The sequence below is a fragment of the Hippichthys cyanospilos genome, chromosome 14, assembly GCF_059441005.1.
Source record: "Hippichthys cyanospilos isolate Australia breed blue-spotted pipefish chromosome 14, RoL_Hcya_1.0, whole genome shotgun sequence".
Lineage (NCBI taxonomy): Eukaryota > Metazoa > Chordata > Actinopteri > Syngnathiformes > Syngnathidae > Hippichthys > Hippichthys cyanospilos.
Genome location: NC_142382.1, coordinates 1,570,881 through 1,591,572, shown reverse-complemented (window position 1 = coordinate 1,591,572; position 20,692 = coordinate 1,570,881). Strand labels below are relative to the sequence as shown.

Genomic DNA, 20,692 nt, shown 5'->3' with positions numbered 1-20,692 from the left:
AAGTAGCCATAGAAAGAAAACTTTATTGGTAAAACCAATAGCTCAGACACTTCAATTTGACAGCCAGAATGCGCTCCTTTTAAACGTTCGTTAATGAGCGCGCAAAATGTCGATTGGTGGCTTCTTTTCGTCATGATTTGCCCGACGATTGAGCTCATTTGCTCGGTTAGCCGTTCGCTGCGACTCGCCGAACACAGGTAGCCAGCCCAACACCATTCCTATCACAAATGTTTCATTTATTTTGCACGGCGTGCTAACACGGTGTCATTTTTCCGTCCTGTTCCCCATAAAATTTCAATGTATCCTCTGACAAAAAAAAAAATGCAGTGGTTATGCCAATTGATTAAATTAGTATGCTAGCAACATTTAGGTGTTCTTAAATGCAAAGGAATTATTCAGCAATATTTGTGTGTAGCCCCCCCATTTAAAAAAAGTATGCAAAAATTCTCGATTTCTCCAAATTGTTGCTGCCTAATTTTTCCTCCCAGTCCTCTAATGACGCGCATACGGTTTATGTCTGTCATTTATTGTCTATATTGAAGTAAATAATGAATTTTGTGTTTCAATTTAGTGTGTGAGCAACGGCCCTGAAAGGGTTAAAAAAAAAAAGATGATTCTACGGACCTTGTGGGCAAAGTTGGGATCTCCGCGGAACTTTATGAGCTCAGCTTGTCTTTTCCATCCCGGTCAAGCACACAAGTGTGAGTTTCGATGCAGGATTCGCTCCGGCCTCCCGATGTCCTTGAACGCACCTTGGCTCAAGCGAGAACCAGCAAGGCGTTTTGCATCATCTGGATTCCAAGTTCCAAACGGCGTCCGTTTCTTGGATTTCCAACACGGGAGCGAACACAAGCGTTTTTACGCGACAAATCTGGTCAAATCCGTTTTAAAGCCCACTTTGAAGCCGGTGGCGGCGCCCGGGAAAAGAGTTCCCAAAGGGCCCAGAACCAAACAACCTTCGAGAGCCAATCAGCCGCTCCTGAATCAGGACACGGTGAGACGGTCCGCAAGTTTGCACACCGCGCTTTGGTCATTGCGTTCGTGTGCTTTTTGTCTTTCAGGACATGATGCAATGTATGGCCTTTGCAACGGCGGACCAGTACAATTTGCTCACGCTCGGCGTTGACCTGACCCAACACGGCTTCTGTGAAGTGGACTTCCCCCGTGGTAAATCCCCCAAATCCTCAATCCGAAGTCACGAGTAAACACATGCGGCCGTGTTACTGTTGTGTCGGGGCGCTATTCTAACCAACACGTCCCCGCGTTTCAGACGCTTCCAATGTGTTGGTGATAAGTTCGGACGTGAGCGCCAAAATCGATGACGACGCTCTCATCTTCTTCTTCAGGTGGACTTTCACTAGCGCAGTTTCAAATGGTCTCGAGCGCATAAAGAGGTCACCATTTTTTTATTTCCGTTTTTTTTTTTTTTCAGGGAAGGCTCTGTGGTTTTCTGGAACGTGGAGGAGAAAATGGTAATCAAAAGTCTCGTCGTTTCAACTTTGCGATTGTAAAACGATACCATCGTCAGCTGCCACTGCGAGTACCGATACATTGAAGCGTGGCCAAGTATCGACCCGATATCGATAGTTGGAATGGGTATCGGGTCACCGTACCTAATATATATTGATGATATACATAGATGCTCCGTACCGCTCTTTCTCAGTCCGATACCAGTCTGAGCCTTCAACGCTTGAGTAGTTAGCGATACCAAGTACCGATATCGCATTAATGTCTACTTTGCGATGATAAAACTGCTGCGAGAGAGTGTGCGATACTTGTGCCGGATGTCGCCGCGAGTACCGATGCACCGACCTAAGGCCAGGTATCGACCCAATATCGATATTTGGAATGGATCGCCGTACCAAATGTATTTTGATAGTACACATAGATGTTCCGTACCAGTCTTTTTCAGTCCGATACCAATCTGAGTCTTCAACGCTTGAGTAGTCAGCGATACCAAGTACCGATATCGCATTAATTTCTACTTTGCGATGATAAAACTGCTTCGAGAGAGTGTGCGATACTTGTGCCGGATGTCACCGCGAGTACCGATGCACTAACCTAAGGCTCGGTATCGACCCGATATCGACTTTTGAATGGATATCGGGTCGCCGTACCAAATGTATTTTGATAATACACATAGATGTTCCGTACCACTCTTTTTCATTCCGATACCAGTCTGAGCCTTCAACGCTTGAGTAGTTAGCGATACCAAGTACCGATATCGCATTAATGTCTACTTTGCGATGATAAAACTGCTGCGAGAGAGTGTGCGATACTTGTGCCGGATGTCACGGCAAGTACCGACGCACTGACTAAGGCCAGGTATCGACGCGATGCCGAGAGTTGATATCGGTATCACGTGACCGTACCTAATGTATATGGATATTATACGCTTTTTTTCTGGCATACTTTGTCGTCAGCTTTATCGGTATTTATTCTTATTGTACGTACTTACGCAAAGAATCAAAGAATAAGTTTTAGCAGCCCTTACGATTCCGCCGCTAATTTTGACGCGGATTTGGCGGGCGAGCTGAAGAAGGTGTTGCGGATCTTGGAGCGCCACGAGAGTCAGCCGTACGAGGTGGCGCTGGTCCACTGGGAAAACGAGGAGATCAACTACACGTACGGCGAGTGAGTGAGTCGCCGCCGTCGGCGCTTTTTTGGCCGCGGTGGCTTTTTCCCCGCCGGGTGACGCTTCCGGCCCCGCAGGGGGAACGCCAAACTGGAGCGCGGGAACTTCGTTTTGAGCAAGCACTCGGAGCGGCGCGACGGCGTCCTCGACAAGTTCGCCTTTTCCAACGCGCTGTCTTTGTCAGGTGAGACGCGCTCGGCTTTCGTCTCGGGCTTGACTCCGCCTCCCCCGGACCGGGGCGGGGTCTTTGGATTTTCGTTCAAAGGCTTGGACTCAGACTAATTGTGTTTTGTTTTTTTTTTTGGCCCCCAGTCAAGTTGGCCATATGGGAGGTGTTCCTCGATAACTTCGTGGAGTCCATTCAGTCCATCCCGGAGGTACGCTCGGCTCCGCGCGCTTTCTCAGTTCTTGCCGCCGTCCGGTGTGCGCGTTTTTGGCTTAGGTTTTACCACCTTTGCGGGGACCTCTTCTCTATTTTGGTATAAGTCCAGACTTCTTTTTCAGGGTCAAGACTTGATTTTTGGCTTTGACTTCGAATTTGGATCAGTTGGGCTAAGGCGGTCAGTTATGAGGGTTAAAATTAGGGGCTAGGAATGCATCTGAATGTCCCCACTAAGGTATGAAAACAAGCCCGTGCGTGTGTGTCTGGGGATGCGTGCTTTCAAGCAGGCCTGCTTTTTTTTTTGGGGGGGGGTTGCTTTTCAGACGCTCAAGTCGGGCACAAGGGTCAAGCTGTCGTCGGGCGAGGTCATGCAGAAGATCGGCGAGCTCTTCACTTTGAGGTCGGCGCCGTTCCTACGCTTGCTCACGCGCACAATATTTTCCAGCCAGTTCTTGCCTTTTTTTCCAATATATAACAAAAAAGCTTTGCAGCTAAAATTGCATGGAAAATCCTGCCATTATATTTGTGGGATTTAAACTTAATAAATATTCCAAATATTTGACAAGTATGAATTTATAAAACTCGCAATAGCAGTAAATAAAAGACATAAATTGTAAGAATTAAAATAGAGGTAGTACACTAATCCTTTTTATACTTCTTTACTTAAACGTTGACATTTTATCCCGTATACATTGAAATATGACTTCATATTTTCAATCCAGTTCTCGTCTTTCATTATGATTAAAAAGCTTTTCCCCTCAAAAGGGATGCCATGATATATCTGGGATTTAAACTCAATAAATATTCAATACCGGCCGGCTATTTGTCATGAATGACGGAAACGGCGAGTACACGGTAACGCTTGCGTTTCTCTATCTGTAAAAATTGTAAGCGAGCCATATTTCCGGCGTTTGCGTCAGACACCGCATCAACCTGAGCTCGGACCTCCTGCTCACGCCCGACTTTTATTGGGACCGGGAGAACCTGGAGAAGATCTACGATAAGACCTGCCTGTTCCTCAGCATCGCCCGCAGGGTCAAGGTGAGCGGCGGCGGCTGGGGCGCTAACCGGCGGCGGCGCTAACCGGCCGGGGCGCTAACCGGCCGGGGCGCTAACCGGCCGGGGCGCTCGCAGGTGATCAACGAGAAGCTGGAGCACTGCACCCAGCTGACGGACCTGATGAGGAGCCACCTGAGCGAAAAGCACAGCTTGAGGCTGGAGTGGATGATCGTCATCCTCATCACCATCGAAGTGAGTGCCCTCGCCCTCGCCCGCCGCCAGGCGTTTCGATGGCTGTTGCTTTCTTTTCAAATGGAGAGGAAATGAATTGGAACGCGAGGCAACCACTGCTACATTGCGTTACAGTATCGTGACTCATTTGTTCAAAATGTTGTCCGCCTTTATTTTGTTTTATATGGCGGCGTGAAAGGAACACTGCAATTTTCAAAGAGAGAACAAATTTACTGGAACATGAAGACAATTGCTAAATTAAACTAGTACGTCTTTTGCAAAATGTTATCTGCCTTTATTTTGTTTTATATAGTGGCAGGAAAGCAACACTGCAGTTTTCAAAGAGAGAACAAATTTACTGGAACATGACGACGATTGCTAAATTGAATTATAGGAACGCCCTCCTTTACAAAATGTTGTCTGCCTTTATTTTGTTTTGTTTTATATATTGCCATGACAGGAACAGCATTATTTTTCTTTGCAAATGGAGAGAAAATTAATTGGAAGATGAAGCAACTACCCGCTACATGTAATTATACAATTATTATTATATAATATAGTGACTCCTTTGCAAAATGTCTGCCTTTGTTTTATATAATGGAATGACAGGGACCCGCATTGTTTTCAAATGGAGAGCAAATTAATTGGAAGCCGAAGCAACAAAAAAAGTGACTCCTTTGCAAAATGTTTTTTTATACAATGGCATGACAGAACAGTTTTCTTTTCAAAATGAGAGCGAATGAATTAGAAAGCGAGGCAACATATTGCTAAATTGAATTGCACTGAGTCCTTTGTTGTGTGCCTTCATTTTGGCGGATTGTTAGAATATTGCACCAACATAGGAATAACGCGCCTGAATGTGTTTACTAGCAGAATTGTCCCCCTGGTGGCGAGTCAGTTCGCAGTTCAAACTGAAAATCCTGACTCCGATGGCATCTTCTAGTGTCTCCCTTTGTTTACTAGGAGATTGCCCCCTGGTGGCTCGTAAAAACAACCGCAGAAACGCCGCAGCTGACTATAAGCCGCAGGATTCGAATCCAAAGAAAAAAAAAAGAGATTTTCCGCTACTTGTTCCTTTTGTTGGCAGGTCTTGTTCGAAGTGGTGAGAATGATCTTCTGAGTCTTCCCGTCCGCCCCGCGTTCAGGTACGCGCCGGCGGCCGCCTTGCCCGCTTTCACTCCCGTCCGCGCCCCTCACGATGATTGGCTAACGTGTCAATAAGGCGGGGCTTGTTGCGGTTATGGCGCCGAGCTAGAGAAGTCTTCCAAAAAAATGAAAGGTGACAAAAAGGACTATCAGACTGTCTCCGTGCCTTCGCTTTGTTCATAGGAAATCCATTGGGGGGGTCGGGGGGGGTGCTCGCATTCAGTGTACATTTTTTTCAGCGTGTACAGTTGTGTACTGGCTTCATATTAGCCGTAACACACAATAAAAATGTCCATTTGAAACCATTGCATTGCTTGTCAAATTTTCAATTTTGAAAAGAAAATAAAAAAAAAAAAACAGAGAGCCAATTTCAAGCAATCTGACAGACCGCAGTTAGCCGGAACTATTTGTCCCCCAAATCAAGCTAGTCCCAGAAAAACAAAAAACAAATGCAAGTGACGTCAATTGACGTCTATGGCACTCCTCAGTTGGGTTTCCATTGACGTCCTTCCACGTCAACTGCGCTCGGTGTTAAGACTGTAACATTTTTTTTTTAAATTGTGCTATTTTTTGTCACTTTTTATTGTATATTTGTAAAATATATTTGTAGATTTACATTTTTCCCCCCAGGAATGAATATTTTTTCCTGGAATACATATTTGGTTCCCGTATTTTTTCGGACCCATAAGGCACAACTAAAATGGATGAATTTTGTGGAAAATGGACATTCATCATCATAAAATCAAGTTGATTGCAAAGAAATATTATCAACAACTGAAGAATGAAGCATACGCAAGAGGATTGATTTTTCTTTTATTGAAGAGTTGACATTTATGTCCAAATATTTTGATACGTCGCTGTTACAAAGAAAGTAAAGTGTGTGGAGCCCAGGTGTGGAACTCCAGTCCTGGAGAGGCGGTATCCTGCATGTTTTCCAACTCTCTCGATCACACCTGATTCAAATGACCCCGCCGCAGGGGCTTCAAAATGATCCCGATCAGGAGAAACCCGGAAAACATGCGCTATACCGACCCTCCAGGACCGGAATCCTCCAACTTGTGCTGTCGAGCGTGCAAAGCGTGTTCCTGTTTGAAATTCTATAGAAGGCATTGTACTGTGCGCGATATCAACAAATACCGGGTCAATATGCTCAGCATCCATTTTCTTCTCCTCACTTTTTGCTCTTCAAGGCTAGCATAAGAAAAGCACATGAAGAAGAAGAAGAATACGTCTGTGTCGCTACATTCAATACATAAGAAAATGGCTTCGTATATTCACGCCATAAACAGGAGTCCAAATCACAATAGCTGAAAGTATCCTCCTCCGCGGGGACTTTCCGGAAAACCTTGAAAAAAAACGGAGAACCGAGTTGACTTTTAGGGGTTTTGTACAAAGGAGGTTTTTCAAAGAAGAGAAGAAATGGCAACGTACGTGGCCGGTCCTACTCCGCACAACTTTCCCATTTGGAATCGTGGAGCGCAACGGGCAGATGGTGGCCCCGCCTCTGATTTTCAGCCTGGGGTCGGGGATCCGCCGCCGTTTTTGGACTCTGGTCTCGAGGCGACGGCACCTCGGGTTCCTCTTGAATCCCGATGTCTTCCTTTGCGTCCGTCCAAATTTCCCCCTCGTCTTCGGCTTCATCCACGGCGGCGCGGCTTTCACTTTTCGCTTCCGTTTGCGGGGATTCCTTAGTCGGTTCCTTGGCCGATTTTTCCGCAGGTTCTAATGTCTCCACCGGTTGAAATTCCTCCGTTACTTGCACGGTTAACAGCGGCAGCATTTCTTTTGCTGCTGCTTCTGTCTCTGTGGTTTGGAGACCAGAATCCAGAAGGAGCGGAGGGTCCGTGGTCACCGCGATTTCAGTCAATTTGGATTCTATCATCGCTTGGGCGGTCTCTCCGATCCGAAGCGCTTTTTTATGCTCGATGGCCCTTTCTCGGGCCGGAGCAGACTCTTCTGTCTGGTTCTGGTTCTGGTTCTGGGTGGACTCTTTTTGGGCTGGTGACACTTGGCCCTCGCTTGCCGCATCGTGCTCTTCTGACGTCTCCAGCCGTTTCCGGTTCCTGTCAGACTCTTTTTGGGGGTCTTTGAGTTCTATTGTTCCCTCTGGTACTTCCATCTGTTTATTGCTCTCGGTGAACAGTTCTTCGGCTACGGTCTCCTTGTTTTCGCGTTCTTGAAATTGTGTTTCTAATAGCTGCAGCTCTGTTTGTTTCAAGGTCTCACTCAGGTCTGTTTGGGGGGATAGAACCTGCATTTCTTCTGACGTCTCCAGCTGTTTCCGGTTCCTGTCCGACTCTTTTTGGGAGTCTTTGTTTTCTTTTGTTTCCTCTGGTACGTCCATCTGTTTCTTGCTCTCGGTAAACAGTTCTTCGGCTACGGTCTCCTTGTTTTCGCTTTCTTGAAATTGTGTTTCTAATAGCTGCAGCTCTGTTTGTTTCAAGGTCTCACTCAGGTCTGTTTGGGGTGATAGAACCTGGATTTCTCCTGTCTGCTCATGCTCCTCTGATAGTTCCATCTCCTTCTGGGTCTCAGTTGACTCTTTTTGGTACACGGGCTCACAGTTTTGCCTGGCCTGGACATGCTCCTCGAGTGGTTCCGTCTTTTTCTGAGTCTCCGTAGGCTCTATATGGTGTTTTCGTACTTGATCATTCTCTTCTGATAGCTCCATCACTTCTTGGGTCCCGGATGACTCGTTTTGGGGTACGAACTCTTGGTTTTCTGTTGCCTGAATGTGCTTCTCTGGTACCTCCGTCTGTTTCTTGAATTCAATAGACTCCTTTTTGGGTAAGGGCTCCTGGTTTGCACTTGCCTGGACGTGTTTTGCTAGGAGCTCTATCGGCGTCTGGGTCTCTACGCACTCTGTTTCGGGTGACGGTGCTTGGTTTTCTCCTGCCTCAACACGCTTTTGTGATATCTCCATCACATTCTGGGTCTCAGTTGAGTCATCGGTGTCCTGTTTTTCAGATGAGGTCTCTTGTTCTTCGCTTGCTTGAAAATATTCTTCTTCTTGCTCCATCTCTTTCTGGGTCTGAATGGACTCTCCTTGGAGTGACGGCACTTGGTTTTTTCTTACCTGATCAGGCTCTTCTGAGAGCTCCACATTGTTTTGCCTCTCAGTTGACTCTTCTTGGGGTATGGACTCTTGGTTTTGACCTGCCTGAAGATGTTTTACATGAAGGTCTGTCTCTTTTTCAGACATGAGCTGTGTTTCGCTTGCCTGAAAATATTCCTCTTCTTGCTCCATCTCTTTCAGGCCATCACTGAACTGGTTTTGTTGTGATGGTACTTGGTTTTCTCTTGCCTGCTCCTGCTTGATCTTTTCCTGGCTCTCAGTCGACTCTTCATGGGGTGTTGGCGCTTGATTTTGGTTTACTATAACATGTTCCTCTAGTAGGTTTGTGTGTTTCAGTGGATCGCTACACTCAGGTATGGGCTCTTGTGTTTCGTTTGCCTGAAAATATTTTTCTTCTTGATCGATCCCTTCCTGGGTTTCGGTGGACCATTTTTGTGGTGATGGTACTTGGCTTGCCAGATCATGTTTTTCCGATAGGTCACTTTGTTTCTGGCCCTCGGTTGCCTTTATTTGTGGAAGCGTCTCTTGATTTTTGCTCGCATCAACACGCTCCTCTCGTAGCTCTTTCTGGTTCTGGGTCTCTCTGGACTCTGCTTCCGGTGTGAGCACTTGTGTTTCACTCGCCTGAAAGTATTTCTGTTGTTGCTCTATCTCTTTCTGGGTCTCTACGGGCTCATTCGGGGGTAGAGGCTCCTGGTCTTCATTTGCCTGAATGAGGTTTTCTTGTTGTTCTCTTTGTATCTGAGTTTCTATGGAGACTTTTAGGTTTTTAACATGTTCCTCTGGGATCTCCATCTGTGTTTCAATATACTCATTTAGGGGTTGAACAAGTTCATCTGCAAACACCATCTGTTTCTGGGCTGTAGTAGACTCTTTTTTAAATGAGGGGTCCTCTGCTTTTGGTGGCTGACTACTCTCCGTTAGATGTTTTACTTTTTGATCAGCATCTGGCTCCATTTGGCGAAAGAAAACTTTTACTACTTCATTTAGATGACCCTCTTTGTCCGTCACCGTGTCTCTACGACTTTCCGTTTCAGTATTGGGTTCTTTTTTTTCTATTGGTGCCGTCTCAGCTTCATCAGTTGGTGCCATTGACTCCTCCGCTTCCAGGGCCGAGGTGTCATCCGCTTTTTCCTCCAAAGTCTCTTGATGTGTGGGGGCCTCAAAACTTTGTTGGTTAGCTAGTAATGCAACTGCCATATTTTCACTTTCACAAGGCAGCTCATTGTCTGGTAATTCTGTATTTCCCTCAACTTTCTCAAGTTGAAATTCTTTAGCTGGAACAATCTCATGCCCCACCACCGCATTGTTCTCAGGCATTTCGTTCTGAACCCCCAGAAATGCGGAAACGACTTCAACCCCTTCAATATTTCTGTTACACACCTCAATGGCTCCCTTTTCTCTTATCTCTGCCTCCTGCATCTGATCTAAGGTCCTTTCTGCCGTCGTGATGTCTACATGGACAACTTGGACTTGCAGGTTGTCGTTGTTCATCGCTATCGCTGGCACGTGCATCACTACAGCCTCGCTGCCCATGTGTGCCATCTCCCCCGAGTCGTCTGTCGCCATCGGGGATTCGGTCAGAGCAGTTTCTGTGAATTCTGGTACGAAAGATCCCGGGAGTAGGGCTTCCTGCATTCCGGATGGTGTGCTGATCAGATCGGGTAGTGAAGTTGAGACTTCTTTAAAATGGCACGTAGTCACTTGAGTCACCACGGCATGCTGGACTGTAGCAGTCGAAACCTCTACATGGGGTAAATCGCAGTTTTCTCCTTCAGTTTTGCTTTCCGAGTTACTTAGATGTGCCTCAAGATTGATTTTCTCAGCGAGATTCCCACAAACTTCAGGGATTTCTTCATAAATGATCCTTTCACGGATCTGAGCGCAACTCTTTTTCTCGGGGTGTAAGGATGCGTGTGCTTCTGTGATTTGCGATGTACCATTTTCCTCCTCCGCCGTAACCTCTAGAGGTCGGTCATCAATAATGTTCTCCGTATCTGCATACTCCTCCCTATCTAAAGCCTGATCCGGTTGAGACTTGGTCTGCTCTTGTATTGAAGCAATTTTGTTCTCAGTTTTTGCTTTTGGAATTGCCTCAACAACTGTTTCCTGTGGAAGTCTCTCAGCGATAACATCTTCAGGGATTCCCAGTCCAGACATAGGCACCTTCTGCAAAGTTTTGGTCTCAACTGCTGTAACTTCTTCTGGCTCTTGAGCTTCATCACTTACAGCTGCCAGTGCTTCTGTTCCATCACTGAATTTCATTTCGTCTTCAGTTTTCTCTGCCGAATCAGGTACCTGCTCAAAGTCTTTGTTCCCTGGCTGCAGGGTCCATTGAGGCGGCGGCACCATCTCCTCTTTGAGTTCAATTGGAAGGCTTTCCCCCGCCAGACTGCTTTCCGTTGTTTCTTCGGATTGAAGGAATTCCCCGTTGGGTTCCTCCGATGCTAATTCTTCAGATGTTTTTATGTCTGTTTCCTTCACTGCTTCCTCCACTTTCTTCTCCGGTTCCTTTTTTATTTCACAGTGTGGAACAGCCTGTTCTTTAACTTCAACTGAGACGTTTCCTTCCGCTGTAATTCCTTCTGTTATTACTTCTCCCTCCTTGACCACAACTTGTTCTGGATTTAATTCTGTTTTGACTAAATCCACTGCTTTCTGGTCACTTTCCGATTGGACTTTGGTAAAACACGCAATCTCCTCTCTGGTTTCTCTCATCTTTACTTCTGCAAGGATGGTTTCTTCTGCCTCAACAGAAATGGCTTGAGGTGAAAGTTTGGATTGTGTTTCTTCTGCTTCTTTCCCTATTTCAATTTCACTTGCATCCGCCGCCAAATTATCATCTTTCACAGACTCAATAATGGTTTGAAGCTGAGGCAAAATCGCTTCACATTCTTCCGTCTTGGTTTTCTGTGGATGGCTACCATCCCTTCCTTCTTTGTGGTCATCTGATTTCAGATATTCTTGTTCTACTTCCTGTTCAGGATGAAGTTCTGTTTTGGCCTTCTGTTCCTCACTTGCTAGTTTTTGCTCTGGTAGATGCAAAGGTCTAGATTTGACCTCAGCAATCATGGTTTCTTCTTGAAGTATACTTTCTGGAATGTCTTTTGCCTTAACTGACAGTTCTTCTACTGCTGTGTCCTTGTCCCCTTTTACAAGTTCAATTTCTGTGCCATTCTCAGTCTTCTGGTCTTTTTGTTCTGGTTGGATTTCTGCTTCCAGCAGCAGGACGTTTTCTTTTTTTACTTCTTCTGCTGATGTGTCTTTTCCATCCATGTCTTGATTGACGTCAGTGTGTTGGATGTCAGTTGTATCCAATTCAAATTGTGCTGCCTGTGTGGCTCCTAATACTGGTTGTTCCTGGATGAATTCAGTTTCAGGTGCAGAAATTAATATCTTCTCTTCTTCAGTCAGCAGAATTGTCTCCCCTTCCGTTTTTTCTACAAGTTCCGCTTTTGCTTTCTTTGATTCCAGTGGCATTGCTTGTACAGTTACGATTTCTTTTATGAGTTCATGTTCGAACGTATGCACTGGCTCTGCTACATTTTTGTTTTCTTGTTCGATGCTGCCTTCAAGTGGAAGAGTACATTCCTGCGAAAGCAGCGCTTCTGTTTGTACTCCTGAAACGTCAGCAGAATTCAAGATGGCTTTAGATGAAATCTCTGGTTTTGGCTTTAGTTCCTCTGTGTTTTCAGATGTTACCTTGGCGTTCTGTTCCTCCAATTGTATTGTTACATCTTGTAGAGGGTCTTGCTCCGAGGATGTTGCCTTAAGGTCAGTAAAAGCAGTTGATTCTGGTTCTGCTTCCTCTGTAATTGATTCTGCTTCAGTCTCCTCTTTGATTGTTAGATCTGCTTGTACAACTCTTGACCTTTGCACATCTTCCACCTGAAATAGTTGCTCAGTCTCCAACAACTGTCTGCTGCCTTCATCTCTACTTTTAGGTTCGACCACAGAGACAGGTTCTTGACTGTCCACTTTGATACCATCATTGCTGTCCAATTTATCGACGTTGTTTTCTGATTTGGACTCTTCTGTTTCATCTGTTTTCATTTCTTCTGTGTCGAGCTCATCAGGATAAGCTTGAGGTGTGATTTCCTCTGAGTCAATCTTTTGAGATGGAATTGGAGGTAAATGTTCCCCAGTGTCAACCTCCCGGATTGTGGTGGGATGCATAATTTCTACTTCGTCTAGCTCCTCAGTAAGAATTGGAAGTGTTATTTCCTCACTGTCAAGTTCTTTTGTAGAAATGGGAGTGGAACTTTCATTGGTGTCTTCTTTCTTAGTAAGAAAGGGAGGTGTGATTTCCGTGGTGTCAAGCTCGTCAGTTGGAATTTGAGGTGTACATGCCTCAAAGTTGAGCTCTTCGGTCGGAACGGAAAGTGGAATTTCCTCCGTGTGTGAAAATTCAGTTGGAATTAGAGACACCATTTCCTCTTTATCAGTCTCTTTGGTGGGAATGTTAGGTGTCATTTCCTTGGTGTGAAGATCTTGGATAGGAATTTGAGGTGTGAATTCCTCTGTGTTCATCCCCTCTGCAGGAATAGGAGTTGAGATGTTAGTCTCAAGCTCCTCAGTAAGATATGAAGGAGGGAGTTCCTCAATTTTCAGTCCCCTGGTAGGAATGGGAGAAGTAATGTTCTCGTTGTCATGCTCTTTAATAGGCGTAGGAGATTTCAGTTCCTCAGTGAGAAGTTCCTGGGTAGCAATGGGAATTGAGATTTCTGTAGGACTAGGTTTGGGTTCCTCGGTGTGAGGTTCCTGTGTAGGAATTGGAATTGTGAATTCCTTGATCTCACATTCCTTTGTAAGAATTGGAGTCATCATTCCCACGGTTTTAAGCTCTTCTGTAAGAATGGGACTCGTTATTTCCCGCGTGCCATACTCCTCTGTAAGAACAAGAGTTGTGATTTCCTGAAGAGGGGCTTTCATTTCTTCTGTGTCAAGTGACTCTGTGGGTGCTGGAGGTGTAATTTCCTCTGTCTCCTGCACCATACTAGGAGTAGGAAGTTTAATTTCCTCTGTGTCAAGCTCCTTGGTAGAACTGGAAGCTGAAGTTTCCTTAATGTCAGGTTCCTCTTTAGGAATGAGAGGCGTAATTTCCTGGGTGTCGAACCCCTCTGCAAAAGCAGGAGTTGTGATTTCCTGAAGAAGGGGATTTATTTCATTGGTGTCAGGTTCCTCTGTGGGAATTAGAGGTGTAATTTCCTGTGTGTCAAGCTTCTCTGCAAAAACCATTTCCTCAATGTCAGGCTCCTCTGTAGGAATTAGAGGTGTAATTTCCTGGGTGTTGAGCTCCTCTGCAAAAATTGGAGTTGTGATTCCCTGAAGAAGGGGATTTATTTCATTGGTGTCAGGCTCCTCTGTAGGAATTGGAGGTGTCATTTCATTAGTGTCATGCTCCTCTGCAGAAATGGGAGATATGATTTCCTGAACAGGGGGTTTAATTTCCTTGGTGTCAAGTGACTCTGCAGATGGTAGAGGTATAATCTTCTCTGTCTGATGCGACTTTGTAGGAGTAGGAAGTCTAATTTCCTCTTTGTCAAGCCCCTCTGTAGAACTGGGAGTTGATATTTCCTTGATGTCAAGGTCGTCTGTAGGAATTAGGGGTGAAATTTCCTGGCTGTCAAGCTCCTCAGCAGGAATTGGAGGCTTTATTTCTTTGGTGTTAAGCTCTTCTGTAAGAACGCCAGTTGTGATTTCCTTGGCCTCAAGCTCCTGAATTGAGGATCTGATTTCCGCAGTAGTGATTGCACTAGCTATGTCAAGACCTTCTGTAGGAATGGCAGGTTTGGTTTCCCCAGTGTCAATATCCGTGGCAAGATTGGGTGGTGTCATTACCTGAATCTTTAGCTCTTTGATACAAGCGAGTGGTGTAATTTGTTCAAACTCCTTTTTAGGAATTTGAGTTTTGATTTCCTTGATGTCAAGCTCCTCTGTAAAAAATGTTGTTGTCATTTCCTGAGTTTCTAACTCCTCAGTAGGAATGGGAGTTGTGATTTCCTTCGCTTTGAGCTCCTCTGTGGAAATTGAAGGTACAATTTCCTGGGTGTCAAGCTCTTCTGTAAGAATTTTTGGTGTCATTTCCTGAGTTTCTAAATCCTCAGTAGGAATGGGAGTTGTGATTTCCTTCACGTTGGCGTCCTCTGTGGAAATTGGAGGTATAATGTCCTGGGTGTCAAACTCTTCTGTTAGAATTTTTGGTGTGAGTTCATGAGCTTCTAGCTCCTTAGTCAGAATATCAGTTGTGATTTCCTTGGTTTTGAGCTCCTCTGTGGAAGTTGGAGGTATAATTTCCTGGGTGTCAGGCTCATCTGTAAGAATTTTTGATGTCATTTCCTGAGTTTCTAACTCCTCAGTAGGAATGGGTGTTGTGATTTCCTTCGCTTTGAGCTCCTCTGTGGAAATTGGAGGTATAATTTCTTGGGTGTCAAGCTTTTCTGTAAGAATTTTTGGTGTAATTTCATGATTTTCTAGCTCTTTTGTCAGAATGTTTGTTGTGGTTTCCTTGGTCTTGAGCTCCTCTGTGGAAGTTGGAGGTATAATTTCCTGGGTGTCAAACTCTTCTGTAAGAATTTTTGGTGTAATTTCAGGAGTTTCTAGCTCCTTAGTCGGAATATCAGTTGTGGTTTCCTTGGTCTTGAGCTCCTCTGTGGAAATTGGAGCTGTAATTTCCTGGGTGTCAAGCTCTTCTGTAAGAATTTTTGGTGTCTTTTCCTGAGTTTCTAACTCCTCAGTAGGAATGGGAGTTGTGATTTCCTTCGCTTTGACGTCCACTGTGGAAATTGGAGCTATAATTTCCTGGGAGTCAAACTTTTCTGTAAGAATTTTTGGTGTAATTTCATTAGTTTCTAGCTTCTTAGTCAGAATATCAGTTGTGATTTCCTTGGTTTTGAGCTCCTCTGTGGAAGTTGGAGGTATAATTTCCTGGGTGTCAAACTCTTCTGTAAGAATTTTTGGTGTAATTTCAGGAGTTTCTAGCTCCTTAGTCGGAATATCAGTTGTGGTTTCCTTGGTCTTGAGCTCCTCTGTGGAAATTGGAGCTATAATTTCCTGGGTGTCAAGCTCTTCTGTAAGAATTTTTGGTGTCTTTTCCTGAGTTTCTAACTCCTCAGTAGGAATGGGAGTTGTGATTTCCTTCGCTTTGACGTCTTTAGAAAGACTAGTTTTTATTCCCTCGGTGTCATGCTGCTTTGTTGGAATTGGTGGCTTAATCTCCAAAGTTTCGAGCTCCTCGGGAGGTTTGGGGGCTGTAATTTCCTGGCTGTCGACCGCCTGGGTATGTATGGAAGGTGTGATTTCATCTCTGTCATAGTCTTCTGTCGAAGTAAGAGGTTTGATTTCCTTGGTGTCAGGCTTCTCAGTAGGAACGGGAGTTTTAATTTCCAGGCTGGCGAGCTCATCTGTGATCTCAGGTGCCATTTCGTCAGTGTCTAGCGTCTCTGTGGGAACTGGAATTGTGATTTCCATAGTTTTGATGTACTCTGTAGAAATCATCGCTGCCATTTCCTGTGTGTCAAGCGCCTTTGTAGAAATAGGTGTGATTTCCTTAATGTGAAGCTCCTCTGTTGAAATGGGAGTTGTGATTTCTGTGGTTTTCTTGACTTCGAATGACTCCGTTTTCTCTGTGGCTACTACTATTTCACGCACAACCAGGTCCTCGACTTTTTGTAGATCCTCTCCAGAGGTTTCAAATGTTTCACACGAGGGTGAAGAAACAGATTTGTCTGAACCCAGAAGATATTCCCTTGGCATAACGGAGATGCTCTTCACAACTTGCTGCATGAGCATTTCTATTTCCTCGACGCTGGATTCTGCCAGAATCGGTGCGGTAGCATCTGACGTTTGCTTCGACAGCGGAGAACGCACAGAGATCATCTCACTGTCGGCTGCGGTGACGATCTCCGACGTGATCTCGATCAGACGTTCTGCCGTGGTGCTTTCCGTCAACTCGCCTTCCTCCGTAATATCGCTCAGTGCTTTTCCAATGAACTCCGAGAGGTTGGGCAGGTCTTCGTTGGTGGGCTCGCCATTTTGTTGGATTTCTTCAAGCTGCGGATGATCCAAATCTTGAGCTGCCTCCGTCTCACGAGGGAGGACGTCTTGGTTGAGTTCAACATCCGTTTTTGCAGATTCTTCTTGCTCTACAACAGTCACTTTTGGTTCCGTCTCAACAGCGTCATAGTTGAACAAGGGAACAACAGCTGGCGTCTCGGAATTAAGGACACCCGCACCGAGCTCCTGATCCGCCTCGCTTGAAGGTGCTTCTCGGTCTTTGTTGGGGATGGACTTTCTCTTTTTCCAGCCTGGGAAAATCTTGGCCGAAAAGGAGATGTTTTCTTGCACGCTGTCAGTTTCAGGACCACGCTGCCTCTCTTCCGTGGGTTTTGCTATCCTTTTTGGGCTCATGAGTCTTTTGAAGGCGGTCCAAGCCGACTCGACGTCGTCTTCAGTTTGACTCGCGGCTTCCTTGGCCCCCGATGCTGGAACGTCACACTTGTCATCATTTCCATCTTCGGTCGGCGTCTCGTCGTCAGAGTCCAATGCCGTGTGACTTCTTGCGCACAAAATCGCGTCCCAGGAAAGAGCCGAATCTTTTCTCTTTTTGCCCTCATCTTCTCTGCTGTCTATTATGTCATTGTCTTGAGGCATTAGGGTTTGCTCACTTTCATTACTCAAGGCGGACCTGTTCACTCGCTTCTTGGGCGATAGCAGTTTCTTAAAGGTGACCCATGGACTCTCCTCGTCCACCGGGTTTGTTTCTGCAGATTGTTGGGGACTTTGTTTTTGCTCAATCTCCGCAATGTCCGTCGGAGACAACGGCTGGTCCGGGTCGTCACCGGGCGACTTGCACTCGTCACCCTCAGACGGTTTTGCGTCTTTTTGCCTTTTGAGCTTCATCAAACTAGAGCCCAACAGAAGCCTCTTCAGAGGACTCGAGAGAGCCTCCTCAATTTCTTTGGGTGCTTCAGGCATAATTATTTGTGTTGATGGGTTTTTCTCCTGGTCACCAGTACTTTCTGTGTCTTCCTGTTTGTCTTCTGTCGTTTCTTTTGTGGTCTCACTGGTATCCTGTAAAACAAGCTCTCTTGTTATGGTCTCGTCTTCCACAGGCGTAGACTTTTTTCCTACTCCGGCAAAGATTCCCGTGGTGAAAAACTTTTTAATGGGTGACATAGTCGCATCCTCTTTGGCGCCAGAGGGAGACGAAGGATCCTGCTCGGGCGGAGTCTCCAGATGTGTCCAGTCTTCGTCAGGATCGCCAGTCTCATTGTGGGAATCCGTTTGGACTGTTGTCGGACGTGTTGAATCCTCACCTGCTGTGACCACTTGGGGTCTGCGGTCATGGATTTGGTCAGCAGGATTCTTGACCCCGATGGAGTCGGGGTCATCTTCTTCGAGCTCAGCGTGATCCGCGAAGCCTCGTTTCAAAGTGAACTTCAAACCAACTTTACTGAAGAAGGTTTTAAAGCCCTCGTTGATGTGGTTGTGTTTTGCTTCCACTTCACTCAATCCTAAAGGTATTTCTTCTGTTTTGCTCTCTTCCAGGGACTCCTCATTCATGACGACGTTTTCTAGCACCGCCTCCATTCCTTTAGGGTTTTTTTTCCCCAAACCCCATAAATTCAGGAACGATAGCCGGGAAGGAAAACACATTAAACCACATCAGGCATTTATTAGACTTCATTTTAGGTGTATGACTGCCTACCTTCGCCTTCAGTGTCATCCTCACAGATTCCGTTAACGCCCGGCAACAGAGTGTCTGATTTTGCAGCAATTTGCTTGCTGCTTTTGCGAAGCTGCGCATGAAGCAGAAAACCCCCAAATGTGAAGTTAAGCCTTGTAATAATAGTCCTCAACATCTGACATTATTGACATAACTCGATTTCAATGAACTGTCATTATTTCAACGGGAATTAAGGATTTCAAAGTTGACTTGTTCCGCGCAAATTCAAATAGCCGGAAAAACAAATCAAGAATGAGAATCAAACAGTGGACTCATTTTCTCATAAGGAATGCAAGTAAATAACAATCATTTGACATCTTAATCACGATGTCATTATGGGCTTGACTCTTTCTGTTTTTAGGTTTTGGAGAAGTTATTGGCTAACTCGGTTAAAACCCTTCTTAATCTTCACGGACAAAAAAACAAAAAGACAAAATGACTTGATGTTTCATACCACTCAGAAATATTTTCTTATTTCCTGTGCTCAGGTTTCATACTAATAATCAATAAATGATGACCAGATTATGGGAATTGCTTACATTTTGATTGTTTTTTCATTCTTATCATAAATCACTTATAAAAACTAGGACCAAATATGACATTGTATAGGTAAACAGAAAGCTGTACATATATATATATATATATATATATATATATATATATATATATATATATATATATATATATATATGCATTTGTATATAATCTGTGAATATGTATGTATATATGTAATATATAAATGTAATATGCATACATATCTGTACAATTTTTTTTTTATTTGATTATTTTACATTAATTGCAAAATTTTTACTCATAGATATTTCTAAGCAGCTTCACAGAAAATAGTTTTTAAAAAATGTAATCACAAATCTTGTGATTCTTAACACAATGGTACTCACTAAAGATACTATGATATTCATATTCAATATATATATATCAATTTCATATCATATCAATTTTATATATGCACTCTATATATGTTATGTATTTATGTTTATTCTATATATGTATATATTTGTATGTACAGTATACTGTAAACATGTATGTATATATAAACATGCATACATATATGTCTAGTATTACATTATATATTACATCATATCACAACAATAATAAAGTATTATTTTTTTATTTGATGATTTTCCATTGATTGAAAATTCTACTCTTGTAGAAATCTCTTATCAGCCTCGCAGAAAATAGTTTTGTACAAAATTACAGACATTTTTGCAATTTGTTGTTTAAAAAAATGGACAGCACTCAATAAATAAACACAGAACATATTGTGATTCCTAACACTTTAGTACTCACGAAAGACACTAAAGAAATAACTGCAGTTATTAACTATAGATCGATAAGGGCACCTCGAGCAAAACGCAAAATGGGCGTGATATAAATTTCATTGTGTATCAGCTCAAAAAATATCTTTTATTGCAATGTTAGTTGTATTATTTATATGTCGTCAATAACAGTAGCAAGAAAGCATTCAGTCAATATTCATTCAATGATTTTTACAAACAACGTTCATTTTAAAGACTAGAATCCATCCTCCCATTCTCTATAAATAAATAAATGAATAAATAAAGGGTAGTCGTCTGCAGGAAAAGTCGATCTTGGGGCAAAAAAATTGGGGGCGCCCCTGCCCCCACCTATCAAGCCAGCATTTTTTTTTTCTTTTTTTAAAAATCTTATTTGGAAGCTTACCTCGTCATCGTCACGCCGTTGAACATCCTCCATTGGGCACTCGGCGGCTTCCCGGCCGGCCTCGCCTTCTTCAAACGCTGACTGTGTGTCCCCCATTTCTCACACAGCCAGACGCCTCACCTTTTACTTCCTGCCCCCCCAAAAAAAACAACCAAGTAACCAAATCGCTTCCCACAAAAAAGGGGACAAAAATTCCCAGAGGCGAGCGGAGCGGCGGAGGCAAATGATGCAAAGCTGGACGTGCAGAAGACTTTTTGGATTGAAGGGAGGGGAGGGGAGGGGAGGGGAGGGGGGAGAAAGTTCTGCCGGATCACATGAAGCTGTGAGCTGTCACGCTCCTCTTTGCTCTTGAAACACATGGATATTTAAAAAAAAAAATAAAAAAATAGCACATGGGAAATGCACAATTATTCGCAACGCCAATGTGATTGATTATATGACAAAAAAAACAACTCCATGAACGCAATTCATGAAGAAATTCCGTATGAAGGCGATGGGGCTGAGGCGTCATATGACTTGGAAAGAGATACACTGATGTGGAATGATGTGAAATGCTGGGAATGATCCCCAAGCGGGATAAATGTCATAAATTGTTATAAATGTGAAATGATAAATTACCCACTGTAAATGAATGGTACTTTTTGAGATGGAAAATGGGGAATTGTGGGAAAATGGGAAATATTTGAACTACCCAAAATAGAAGCACCCCTCATACGAATAATTGGAATGATATGAAATTAGAGTGGCGTGAATCGGACAAACTGGAATTGAGTTGAAACGTGGCGAAAACAGGAT

At 44.2% G+C, this 20,692-nt stretch overlaps 2 protein-coding genes across 4 annotated transcripts; one reads left to right on the top strand and one right to left on the bottom strand.

Annotated features, from left to right (window-relative positions):
- The first annotated feature begins 34 nt into the window (after positions 1–34).
- On the top strand, positions 35–19,158 carry rmnd1 (required for meiotic nuclear division 1 homolog). Of its 3 annotated transcripts, XM_088432784.1 has the most exons (13): positions 35–197; positions 572–994; positions 1,062–1,167; positions 1,271–1,346; positions 1,433–1,472; positions 2,534–2,634; positions 2,713–2,819; positions 2,948–3,012; positions 3,341–3,417; positions 3,938–4,058; positions 4,152–4,268; positions 5,335–5,392; positions 18,019–19,158. In XM_088432784.1, the coding sequence occupies exons 2-12, from the start codon at positions 611–613 to the stop codon at positions 5,365–5,367; spliced, it is 1,227 nt and encodes a 408-aa protein (XP_088288910.1). In that variant the 5' UTR covers positions 35–197; positions 572–610; the 3' UTR covers positions 5,368–5,392; positions 18,019–19,158. The 3 variants fall into 3 exon arrangements, with proteins under 3 accessions (XP_088288910.1, XP_088288911.1, XP_088288909.1); XM_088432785.1 differs by lacking the exon at positions 18,019–19,158 and having other exon boundaries at positions 2,540–2,634; positions 5,335–5,698; XM_088432783.1 differs by lacking the exon at positions 18,019–19,158 and having other exon boundaries at positions 5,335–5,698.
- LOC148412446 (uncharacterized) lies at positions 6,187–20,098 on the bottom strand. The gene is made up of 4 exons (XM_088433612.1): positions 19,898–20,098; positions 18,179–18,332; positions 6,825–18,095; positions 6,187–6,738 (listed from the first exon to the last, which is right to left on the bottom strand). Exons 1-3 carry the CDS (start codon positions 19,991–19,993, stop codon positions 6,835–6,837), a joined length of 11,511 nt encoding a protein of 3,836 aa, XP_088289738.1. The 5' UTR covers positions 19,994–20,098; the 3' UTR covers positions 6,187–6,738; positions 6,825–6,834.
- Between the last annotated feature and the right edge of the window lie 594 nt (positions 20,099–20,692).